A 12891-nucleotide genomic window follows, 5' to 3' on the forward strand; every position below is an offset into this window, starting at 1 on the left:
AATTTCAATTGAAAAAAAAAATAATGAAATTTAAGGAGAAAAATTTTTTCGTGTAAAAATATTTGAAATAAACACATAATTTAGAATAAGGTCGATCGTTACGGCACAAGTGACCAAAATTCAATGAGTCAAGAAAAAATGGCGCTTTGCACAGGACAATATGAACATTCAAAATTTCGTATTAGCGTTTATGAAAAAAAGCTTCTATGATAAATGTAATAATAAATACTAATGAAAATGAAAATAAAAAAATTATTGGATCGTGATATCACCACTTGTTCAATATAAGGTAAACGAGTGAAAAAAAAATAACAAAGCAAATTACTCAAATTGTTGGAACTTTGTAATGAAATATGGAGATAATAAACAGTATTCAAGCTTAAAGTCCATTAAAACAATACAAATCGGGAGCAGAGCAAACACCGACCTCCAAAAACATCAGAATCAGAGGTGGGATCAGGTGCAATGGAGCAGTGAGCATCCCCTCCCGACCTGTCACAACCGACTTGTGCTCCTTGTCATGATTGGGAAATAACGGAAAAATTTGTCGGCAATTCAGGGTGTAAATAATGGCCTTACAATTATTATGAAAAACATCAGTCAGCTTATGACTTAATGATAGATTGTATTTGCTGACAAGGTCATTGTATCGACCATAGAACTTACAAAATGATGACTTTAAAACGAAACAGTTGATATTCTTGTTTCATCAACTTCTTTTTCAATAAATTACCTCGTTTTAGAAATTGTTCGAATTAGAAAATGCTCTTGCACATCGAATCAACTGAGAGATATACACCCCATATGCAGGTGAGAAGGGTATATTGCGGCATAAGTAAGGGAAGTTGACGATTGAAAAGTTAGTCATCACGTTTATCATAAAGCTTTGTTGTTAGATTACCATTAACGTCTTTTTCTAGTAAAATTTCCAAATATGAAACAAATGTGTCAGATGTCAGACTCTGTGGTGTCTTTTATTTAAAGCTCACTGGGATATATCATGTCGATATATGAATGGAAATAACTATTGTTAATTGATAATACGTCGTCGATATATAAAAATGTCGACTTGAAGGCCATAGCAAGATATTTTTTCTCATGTATAAGATTTTGAACAAATTCTGCTTCATATGAATGCTAACAATGGGGCACAATAGGTACCCATTGGAATTCCAACAGATGGTTGGAAGACCTGGTCTCCAAACACCAAACAAATATTGTCAATCAGAAACTCAAGAATCTTTTTAATATCAACTTCAGAGTACTTGTGTGTACTATCGAAATGTTTTTTAACAAAATAATTTTGCAAATGACCAATGACAAGGTAAGTAAATTAACAAGTTCCATTTTTATTGAAAAAGCAGCTGACAATTATGTCAAAAAGCCTGGACTTTAATTTATCATGGGGAACGGTTTTATACAGAGTTGAAAAGTCGTATGTTTTTATGTTATTGATATTGGTTAAATTTTGTGATTTCAAATTTTCCAAAAGTTCTTTGGAATTTTAAGCATCCACATCTGATTTACACCACTTTTTGTACATGTTGATGCGATATCGAGTTTACATCGTCTACATTGTTATTTTTCTACATTGTATGTCGACGTCAACATTGCAATATAGACAATGTTGATTTGAGTTTACATCGTCCAACGTTGCCATAATTACGATGTAAACAAGAAAAAGGATTCAATGTTGACACGATGTGGACTCGATATCGTCCAACATTGCAATGTCGAAGATGTGAACGATGTAAACAAGAGAAAAGAATGCAACGTTTAAACGATGGGGACGCGATATAGTCAAATATTACAATGTCGACGATGTTAACGATGTTAACAAGAAAATAGAATGCAACGTTGAAGCAGTGTCGACTCGATATCGTCCAACACTGCAAAGTCGACAATGTGAACGATGTAATCAAAAGAAAAGAAGGCAATGTTGATACAACACAATGTCAACTCGATTTCTTCCAACATTGCGATGTCAACGAAGTGAAAGATGCAAAAAAGAAAAATGCAATGTTGACAGTGTCGACTCGATATCGTCCAACATTGCGAAATCGACGATGTGAACGATGTAAACAATTAAAACAATGCAATCCTGACAAGATTTCCACTCGATATCGTTTAACATTGCAACAGAGATAAACAAAGGTATTTTCAAACACTGCTATATCGACAAAGTAATCAGAATATAAGAGTGCAATGCTGGCACAATGTCGACATGATGTCATGCAAAACTGGGGTGTTGAAATAGTTTACGATGGTAGTTGAATGAGGAGCAATGTGTAAATGTGTGTAATGAAATTAAAGGTATACATGTATATACAGCGGTGTCGACAATATCGATAAAATATCGTGCACTGGACATACCTCTAAAGAAAGAGGCTCTGTAGAACATTAAAGTTTTTTTTTAAGGATTTTCATGAAGTTTCGAAATCCAATATAAATATGGTTATTAAAATTCATTTTGGTTATTTGGAATATCAAAAATATTCAAAACTGACATATGATTAAGAAGAATTTCCTCCATAGAAAGGAAGCTATGGGTACATTGGATTGCCACTTGTAGAATTAAACCCAGTTCTTCTAAAGTACAATTAAAATAATGAGCCTTACAGGATGGACTTTTCTTAATATAAATCCCTCGTTATTAAGTATAATGTACTCTCTTTATAATTTTGCATCACCAAGATATCGAAATAATTTCTTTGTAGTTTAGTTCATCTAGTTGTTTTAGCAGATTAAAAAAATTAAAAGAGTTCTTGCTTATTATGAAGGTAACAGAGAGGACATATTTTTATTATACACTTCCAGTGAGACAAACCTATCGACCTCTGTACCCTTTCCTTTTTCAATTTCAAATCATGGCGCTCATTAGCTTGAGACAACAGAAAATGATGAAATATTATACAATTATGGACTGTCGGTGGTGAATTTGTTTTTTTTTTGACGACAGAGGTTCGTTATTGAAAATGGTATCTTCATGCAGACTTCGATGTCTTATTTATTCAAAGCCTGACTATATAATAAAACAATTATGGACTCTTTCGGTGGTGAATATGGTTTGTTATTCACCAGAAAAATATCAATATTGACCGAGGCGAAGCCGAGCTTAACACTTCCGTGTTTTCCTTTTGCTGTAAGACATCGAAATATTTGGAAAATAATCTTGCGATAGACTTGCCCAACATTTTTCCTGCTCAGATACACAGCTGGCTGCGGTCGTTGCAACCATTGTTTTCAACGTTGTTTTGAGGTATTGATTGTGACGTCACAATGCCGCTGCACGCGCACTCACCCTCCAGTGAATATGGCATCAAATCCAGTGAATATGTAGTATTATGGACTGTTTGCGTTTGTATAGATTATATAGGGACTATTTATAGACTATATAATAATGAGGGTTATGAGAAGAGTTCCTGTGGAATGGAGAAAACTCTTATTTTAACATTTTCTTTTTGGTAACATGAATGACATGAATTGGCAGGACATGACACTTCCTGAATGTTTTATGCACAATTATAGTATTTAGTGGGGAACATAAGTAAAACACCAATATTACATTAATCTGTGAATGAATTCAATTAATATGATGTGCAAAATTTGTGCATATCTACACAGGATAATATTTTCCCCATCATTTAACTGAGCACATTATAAAATTTTTGATAATGTGACATGACTTATCTGTTAATTTTTAATGAGAAGGGATACAATATTTTTTAATAAAACGCCTTGGAGATGATCAAAACATAACTTGTAAGCTGCTTGACCATGTACATTAACCGACAAGAAAAAAAATTTCCTCTGATGAATATTTTTCCTATTTTCTGATCAAAAGACAAAAAAGTGGACTTTTTTTTTAAATGACCCATGTATACTTCTCTTCCTTACTTGACCTGACATTCTGTATATATGTAAATGTGTTCATGTACCTCATGTATCATTGTATGGTCTGAGAGTAATAAACAAACAAATGCTGGTGACATAGGACGTCTTGTTTACCCATTTTCCATAATCAGCTCATACTCATATCGTTTTACTTAATGACCGATGGATTATCTCAAGCAAATGTCTGGATCTGAAGAATATGTATGACCGCAACTCCAACAACACCCTGTTTGCTCTGCTCCCTCTTTGTAGTTTCAATGGACTTTTGAACTCAAATTTACTGATCGTTATTTCTATAATGCATTTAATTATCATGATATCAGAATTCCATCATCTAAAAATTCTTCATTCATTATAACAAAACTTACCTTCTTTGTTCGTATGGACTATTTCTCAGTTTACAAGTTATAAAAAGAGAATTGTATATTATCTTTAAATGTATTTGATGATTAATTATTCAACGAAAATATTAAGAATTAATGGGTTTTTCAGATTTCTCATTAAAGCTGAAAATTCTATTTTTTTCTCTACGATTTAATGAATTGTAATCATAAACTGCAAAAAAAAAAAAAAAAAAAAAAAAAAAAAAAAAAAAAAAAAAAAAAAAAAAAATCCAAGAATAAACGTTTTACTATTGATTTAGAGAATTTGACTGATAGAAATTCTAAGAATGTATACAATTTTTTCCATTTTCCATGTATAACAGTTGTTGAATTGATTTGAATAAATTATAATTACATTTAGAATTAGAAATTATGAAATTAGTACTTAACTAATTCAGATAAGCCAGAAGTGAGCACTCCTATCTCAAGTCCATACAAGGTTGTCGAGGGTCAGACAGCCACAATGACATGTAGTGTGACTGCTGCCAACCCTAACACAGACATCAGATGGAGCTGGATCAAGACAGACAGTCCAAGTAATGTCCTCCATACAGGTCTTACCTACACAATCTCCAACACACATAGAAATCAGACAGGGATTTATAAGTGTAGAGCTAGCAACTCCATAGGGATGTCTACACCAGCTACAATATATGTCGATGTACAGTGTAAATAATGTTATAATTGTATTTGTTTCAAGAATAAAATTGTGTTTTCTTCTAGAAATTTAAAAACGTGATAAAAAAGTTCAGATTTTCATGCTCTTTAAATTGATTCTTCATGTTCATTTGTCTTCCAGATAAGCCAGAAGTGAGCACCACTACATCAAGTCCATACAAGGTTGTTGAGGGTCAGACAGCTATATTGACATGTAGTGTGACTGCTGCCAACCCTAACACAGACATCAGATGGAGCTGGATCAAGACAGACAGTCCAAGTAATGTCCTCCATACAGGCCCTACCTACACAATCTCCAACATACAGAGAGGGCAATCAGGGAACTACAACTGTAGAGCTACCAATTCCATAGAAATGTCTACACCAACTACAATACCAGTAGAAGTACAGTGTGAGTAATAATATCATTGTATTTGTATAACAACCAACTTCACCCGGATATCTACTTTACCTTCAAAACAATGAAAGTTTTGAAATTTCTAAATAATTACTTAAACCAAATACCAGATGTAATACAAGATGTAAATCATAAGTATTGATTTATTTGCTTAACGTAAAACCTACTTCGTATGACGTCATATTGAGTAAATGAATTTAGTCCGTCTTTTTAGTGCTAGGTCCATTATGACGTCATAATTAATTTAATGTTACTTTTTCTCGTACTTCACGACTTTAAGGTAGGTCGCGGGTTTGCTTTTGTCATCAATTTTGGTGCACAATTTCGACGATTCGAGCGATTGTTTTGTGCACATTTGATTATGACGTCAGTTACGTCACAAAGGCGACGTTACGTTGTTTCCCGTATAATTCTCTGAAAATAACTTCATAAATAGTCTACAGGTACGAATCAAGTAGATTAATTCAAAGTACATGCTATTGTACGTAAACCTCGTACATGTATGAACCAAGATGATATTATTAAATGACAGTCTGAATTCTGATGTGATTATGCGTAATGTCTTAGAATAAGCTAAATACGATACCAAATGAAAGGAATAATTTATATTGTAAGTATTACTTAACTGCTGAAAGTAAATCGAAATGAGTCAGTGTAAAAGTTATGGTATGCAAAAAGAAAATTATCGTAAATTTCTTAGCCAAAAACTTGAAGGGTTGTATGTGCGCACGTACATGTAATTTGCACCTAAGAGGGAAGTGCGTATTACACCATGATTGCCGAGGCAAAACTTTTTCAGGATGGAATCAATCCTCAAAAATAAAAACGGATGGAACTTTATTACATTACATGTATTTTCCTGTTATTTATTATTATTATTTCAATCATCATAATTATTATTTATTTTGTATTTGAATCTCGTGTAGCCGCTATGTATATGCAGGTTAATAAATTGTGAAATGCATTTGATTTAGAGAATTCTAAATTAAGAAATGTTTGAGAGATAGAGCTATGTAACATCTTGCAACTAATATAGAAAGAACATTGCCGGTAACCCCTCCCCCCCCCCTCCCCATTTTTCTCAGTATTAGGATGTTTTTTTCTTCACCGTTTTCGAATGAAGTGATCAAATTCATGTGTTATGCCCTGAAATCCTACTGAACATGAACATCCTAAAAATACATGAATAAATATTTTATCACTCGCCGTGTTGTCGCTGCATGTTAATTCTGATACACGAGAAATGTTTAATATACCCTTCATTCTAACTTTGTGGGCCGAATATAAATTTCACAATACTAGTGTAAATAAGTTGCCGGTCATCCTAACATGTTTCCGCAATAAGTGAAATGATGAATAAAATTACATTTTGCAACTATTTCACCTTTTAGATCTTGCATATTCCAAATGTAAAGATATTTATACTCGTATGTAAACGTGATTACGTTCAACACATGACGTTGAAGTCATAAATAACGCCATAAACGCAACATTTTGGCAATATAAAAGCAAACTTTGAAATAATTTAGCAAAAAAACTAGCGAGAAGACATATTGATTTTTTCATCTCAATAATTTTAATTTTACCTCATCTGGATATTTTGAAATTCCTGACTAATTCGTCTACGTCATTAAAAAGTTATCCAACCTTTTTTAAAGAAACTCTTCTCGCAGAAATGGCTTAAATACGTCAGTTTTCTATATATTTCAATAGTAAAGCGTAAAAATAGTACTAAAAACTATACCGCGTTTACAGTAATACAGCAATCAAACTACGTAGACAAGTTTAATAAAAATTACAGATAAAATGCTACAAATTCTAAGGAACATTATATTAAATTTTCAGGATATGTTTTCTCGTAAGAATTTTTAAGCAGTAAACCCGCACCTACCTTAATCCAAGACTGTCTCATGTAATGAAGTTACACAACTGTGATAATGTGAATGGCATACAACTTTTTTAAGGAATGCAAAAATATTACAGTTCAGTTATAAAGTCTATTAACGACGATGTTTGAAGAAGTATTTTTGTGATTTTCTATATTCTCTTTATGACCAGTACCCCTAAAAATGGCTGAAAATATGTAGTCGCAGTGTAAATTTATCATTCCAAGTTGCACAGGCTGCACTACATTTAATAACAAGGAAACATACCATATATTTTCAACTAATTGATAAGCGAGTGCTAATTTATCATTTTAAAAAGTTGCTTGTGACAAAGACTTTTCCGACATAGGTACATGTACAAACAGGTACAATACGATAAAGGTTGATGTTGTATTGTATAACTAAAAGGAACTAGCTTTTAGCATGGTGGCATCAATTCAATACCTGCATGTAGTAAGTGTGTCATTTTCTCAATATGATTGAATATACATTAATTATTTAACTACAGTTTACAATTTGGCTAGATATTTGGCTATTTTATCAAAGTATCGAAGTCTTTACTGTCATGGTGAATCAGAGTAATTTTTCTATATATTACGATGTTTACTATGTATATTTTTTAAATTGTTACATTTATTTAAAGAGACATCGTGACGGAAAAAGGGGAAATTATTTCAAAAGAAACATGATTTTGACTCATTATGTAACTTCAAAGATGTAAACGCTCTCAAATACATATAATTCGAAACGGCCAAGTATCAAAGTAGTTAAGTATGTACTTAAAGGGTGTGTTAGAACTTTATCTATATCAGAACTTTATTTTTCAATTCTTTTCGATATATCATGAGAATTCGGAATTTAGATTTGTTTAATAATAGGAAACCTTAGTCGGTAAAAACTAGGTTGCAACTGTTTAGGCGCCAAGCATTCAGTATCTTAAAAGCTTGAAGTAAACGTTACTGATCTTTCTGATAATAAGACCTAAAAAAAATGAGTCCCTATATCACACCAGACCTCTACATGCTAACGTTCCCGCGATGCTAAAACGCGAATGAGATTCAGAGGTCTAAATTTTGAAGTCCTTCACGGTTATACATCTCATGAGTGAAATAATGCATTACAAGGGACGTATAAATATAACGTCAAATGAATCAACATTTCTTTAGATTTATTGTACTTTATTAATTATTTTCTAGAAAGTCTCTGAAGATCAATCTATTGATGAAAAAAATTAAAAGGCGTAATATCGCCTTTTCAAAAGACGTATCAATGCGAAAAAGGTACATATGATAACACGAAGTGAAAGGCGTTATAACGCCAAAAAGGGCTTAAAAACAAAAACAACAAAAACAAAAACAAAAACAAAAAACAAAAGATATAGTCAAAAAGAAGTTAATGTTTTCCAATTAATACTACAGCAAGAATATTCTCCTATAAGTGGGATAGGGTGGGTATGTTCATCTTGTATTATGGGCCTGTTTGGGATACCGTTATATTGAAAAATGTTAAGGCGTTGTTAGATGTATTTGGTAATATTTATCTGAGTGGTGGAATCAAATTGGAATCAAATCTGTATTTATGCAACATTTACAATAATTTCTATACGTCTGCACATTTTGCAGACAATTGTTAGTATGAGTATTGAAAGAAGTCAACACTCTACTTATAAAATAGATGCAGTTTGGGCTTTGCTGGTCACATGTTAAAATTTAATAATATATATATTATACGTTTGAAAACTCATTTCGTTTCTTTTGGAAAAAAAAGCAGTTTAAAAATTGAAAATATATTGCACATTTAAATATCTTATTTTCCCATGATATCATTACAATAATTTTTAGAAATTATTCCTATACCAAATTGTGAAAATCATGCCCCAAGGGTCAACATTTCAGCCCCCCGGGCGTAATATCGTCTTTGAAAAGGGGTTTTAAAGCCTTTATTGAAAAGGCGTAAAACACCTTTTGAAAGGCGTAATAAGGTCTTTTTTAAAACCTTTATTAGGCCTTTCTTCGCGTTATAACGTTCTTTTATTTTTTCTCCATATATTGCTTCTGATAGGCTTTCTTTATAACGCCTTTTATAAACTTTTTCTACGTACTTGTAGATTGGTTCTAATAACTTTCGTAATTTTCCGATATATTACATGTATAAATTAGTTTTTTTATGACCACATTCCTAGCATAGTTGTCGGGAACGTAGCATCGTTTTTGAAAGCTTAAGGGGGGGGGGGGGGGGGGGCAGCCAGAGAAACAAATTCTATTGATCTGGAAAGAAAAAACTGGACAAGCAAAAACAAAACAGGAAAATTGTGCAGACTTGATTGATTGATTGTTTGTATGTTGTTTAACGTCACATTCGAAAATTTTTCACTCCTATAGAGACGTCACCATATACCGGTGAAGGGCTTCAAACTTTGACCTTTACTCGGCACTTAGGGTCATTGAGCAGTGAGGGTTCTTTATCGTGCCAACGTCTGCCGTGACACGGGGCCTCGGTTTTTAAGATCTCATCCGAAGGACCCGCAACTTTCACTTAAAAGTGCCGAGCGCATAGCGAAGGAACAGTTGCTACCCATTTTTTATCGACTTAGGTCAGTCGCAGCCGAGATTCGAACTCACGACCTCCGAACTTGATAATCCTATTTTGTGTGTGTGTGTTAGTGTGTATGTGTGTGTGTGTGTGTTTGGGGGGGGGGGGGTACGTACCAACTTTTTTCAGTATAAAATTTTATTCACATTACTACAAAACCCTTATTTGACTATATTGCAACAAAAAAACTGGGGGGGGGGGTCAATAGGCTTTTCAATGAACATTTCCAACAGTAAAAAGTTATGTTTGGAATATTTGGGCATGCCCCCTCTTTCTACGTGCCTTGATGTGGCAATTTATAACCTGTTAATCGGAAAATTGATCATAGTAATTGCAATCGATTGTCATACATGTATACAAAGTATGTTTATTATTATTATTTTTTATTATTTATTTATTTATTTATTTATTTATTTATTTATTTTGTTTTGTTTTGTTTTGTTTTTGTTTTTGTTTTTTGTTTTTTTGTTTTTTTTTTGTTTTGTTTTGTTTTGTTTTTTTTTTTTTTTTTGTTACATTGATATGCATTTTTTCATTCAAAGCTTTTTTTCATTAAATATATGTATTCACTTTGCTACGAAAGAAGTAGGTACGGTTTTGGTTTTTATTGTGCCCTAAAAAATTTAATGTTTTCAAAAAGTTTTGAAACTGCCTTAAATATGAGTTGAGTACATGACTTTGATAAATCAGGAAAGAATATGGCATGAAGGAGGACCATTCTGGAAATATGACGTCATTAATTTGATGCATATCTCTGTTTTAAATTGAAAAAAGATCGAAATTACCCATTTCAAGGGTTATTTTCCTTAAGAAATTAGTGTCCACAGCCTTCCACACTTTAATTTTTGGATATGTTGTGTAAAAAATTCTTTGAAAAATCACACATCTCAAAATCTTTGTGGGTAATGCATGTGGTCTATATTGTCTTAAGAAAATTTCATTGAAAATTGATGTCTTCTGCAATTTTTTAAGAAAATACGGGAAAATGCACAATTTCATGACGTCACAATTAGCATTTAGAAAGTCATGTGAGAAAAATGATTTGTATGATCTTTCTACATGGAATTTCAATGATTCAGAACGCATGAGTTTTAATTTTTTACATCACTTTCATATTCTAAGAAAAATACAGGGCAAGATTTGTATTAAAACCATACCTTGCTCTATGATCCAAAAGTAAGGTTACTAGCGCTATAAATTGTTTACTAATAGGAAGTCATGAACATTTTTTTTAAACCTTTATCTTTATCTATCTTAACTATTGCCTAAGAATTTCTTTCCGATAAGTATAATCATTTTATTTGAAATTTAAAAATAAACACACAGTTAAATTATGTCTGTCGTCACTAGAATCTACATGACGCTACTTTACGGGGATCGTTTTCATTCAATCCAAGATTCTATCTAATTTTTTACATTCATTTTGATTTGCTTGCTTTTTAATAATAATTTTACTTCCATTTTGTTGCAAGGCGTCTGGCTATTGTTATATTATTTGATTTATTTGAACTATCTAAAATTTCGTATAAAATTTATTCCATTTGGTGCTGCTCTTCTTGCGTTGAGTCAGTAGTAAAAAGGGTGATCGACAGTTTTGAAGATTATATCAATCAAAAGTATATCTAACTTAATTTTTGTGATAGCGTTTCAGACTGATAGATTAGAAAAAAACATAATTAGGAACTTCTTTGATTGGACAGTTCTAGAAACTACAAATTTCGGGCTTGTTTATTGACATACATTCTTGCACTTTCACGAACGAAAAGAAGCTGGGTAAACAAGACGTGCAGAATGCCTATAGCTTCAGATATATAAAAATCATATTCAATTTGTGAATTCAGCATTAAGAGTAAAGTTATCATTATTGATATTGCATCATGACTGGGCCAATGCTGGCCCATTGCTCAGTAAAAGATAAGGCATAAAAATGTTTGTTCAGTTGGCCCAGCATATGTATCAAAGGTTCCAATATGTTGTTTTAGTTACTGGGACAAAGTTCGTGACTTATATTCTGTTCTTTGATTTTATAAATTTAGGTCTTTAATTTGGTAATTTTGGGCTGATGTTGGCCATCTTATGTACGTCAGCATTGGCAATTTGTGATAGTAAACAAATATGCATCAATAATTTTGTGTTGTGGTTAAAGTATAATATGATTAATTAAAGAGACACCGTGACGGAAAAACGGGAAAAACAAAAGTAGAATTTTTGCATGACACATGCAAATTTTGTTCAGTTCTTGAAGATATTAGATTTCAGAAAATTACAAGTTTCAGAACCTTAAAATCTAGTTTTATGGAGAAAAATAAAAATAATTTTTGTCTGGCCCAACACAAAAATATTGCTTCACTCTTTCCTCTTTATTGAACGCATGCGTAGAAAAGTTGAAGAATTTAACATGGTGTCAATTCCATAGATATAACTGTCGGATGACCGAGGATTTTGATATAATCTTCAAAAAAGATGATCAAAATATTTCCATTTTTTGCTTGCTCCAATTCAACGTTGTTTACAAGTTTCACGCTAAAAATAAAAGACGCGTGACCTTGACATTGTTGACATTGACGATAACAACTAAGCGATAGATAAAACCTTTACGTTTTTCCTTAACAACATATGGTTTATGTTCGTAACTTGTGTCCATATGCGTTGATTTTTTGGCACCTCTGTACAAATAATAAATAATGAGACAAGTTCAGTTTCTATGTTTAATTAATGAGTATATTTGGATGATTAGTTATTTTGAAAGATATGCTTCATAAATCGTAACTCTTTTAGTAATTTTAAAAACGTAAGATATTTGGTGTCTTGATAGTAAGTATACAAATTTTGACTTTTTGAGTGTATTTATAAACCATAAACAGTCAGTGTATCTTTATACCATGTAAATGTTATTCAGAAGCTAAAAGATGTCGATAATGATCACACAAAGTGCATTGATCTGTCCGAGTCGAGTACATTCGGTTTGGCATCTGGCTTTTTATTCGCGTCTTTTGTTATGAACATATGTGTTTTGATATTATTGATACAATTTATTTATTATAAACATATTTTACTATAT

The 12891-nt window shown here is 32.1% G+C and overlaps 1 protein-coding gene across 1 annotated transcript in view; it reads left to right on the plus strand.

Moving 5' to 3' along the window:
* LOC133196093 (B-cell receptor CD22-like) overlaps positions 1 to 12891 on the plus strand; it is a 613523-nt gene that overhangs the window by 565985 nt on the left and 34647 nt on the right. Inside the window, exons 6-7 of the mRNA XM_061332034.1 lie at positions 4676 to 4945; positions 5077 to 5346. Of these exons, the coding sequence (XP_061188018.1) occupies positions 4676 to 4945; positions 5077 to 5346 (540 nt within the window). The remainder of the gene's footprint in view (positions 1 to 4675; positions 4946 to 5076; positions 5347 to 12891) is intronic.

The sequence above is a fragment of the Saccostrea echinata genome, unplaced genomic scaffold (assembly GCF_033153115.1).
Source record: "Saccostrea echinata isolate AGI-Se365-2 ecotype Australia unplaced genomic scaffold, CSIRO_AGI_Sech_v1 ptg000030l, whole genome shotgun sequence".
Taxonomy (NCBI): domain Eukaryota; kingdom Metazoa; phylum Mollusca; class Bivalvia; order Ostreida; family Ostreidae; genus Saccostrea; species Saccostrea echinata.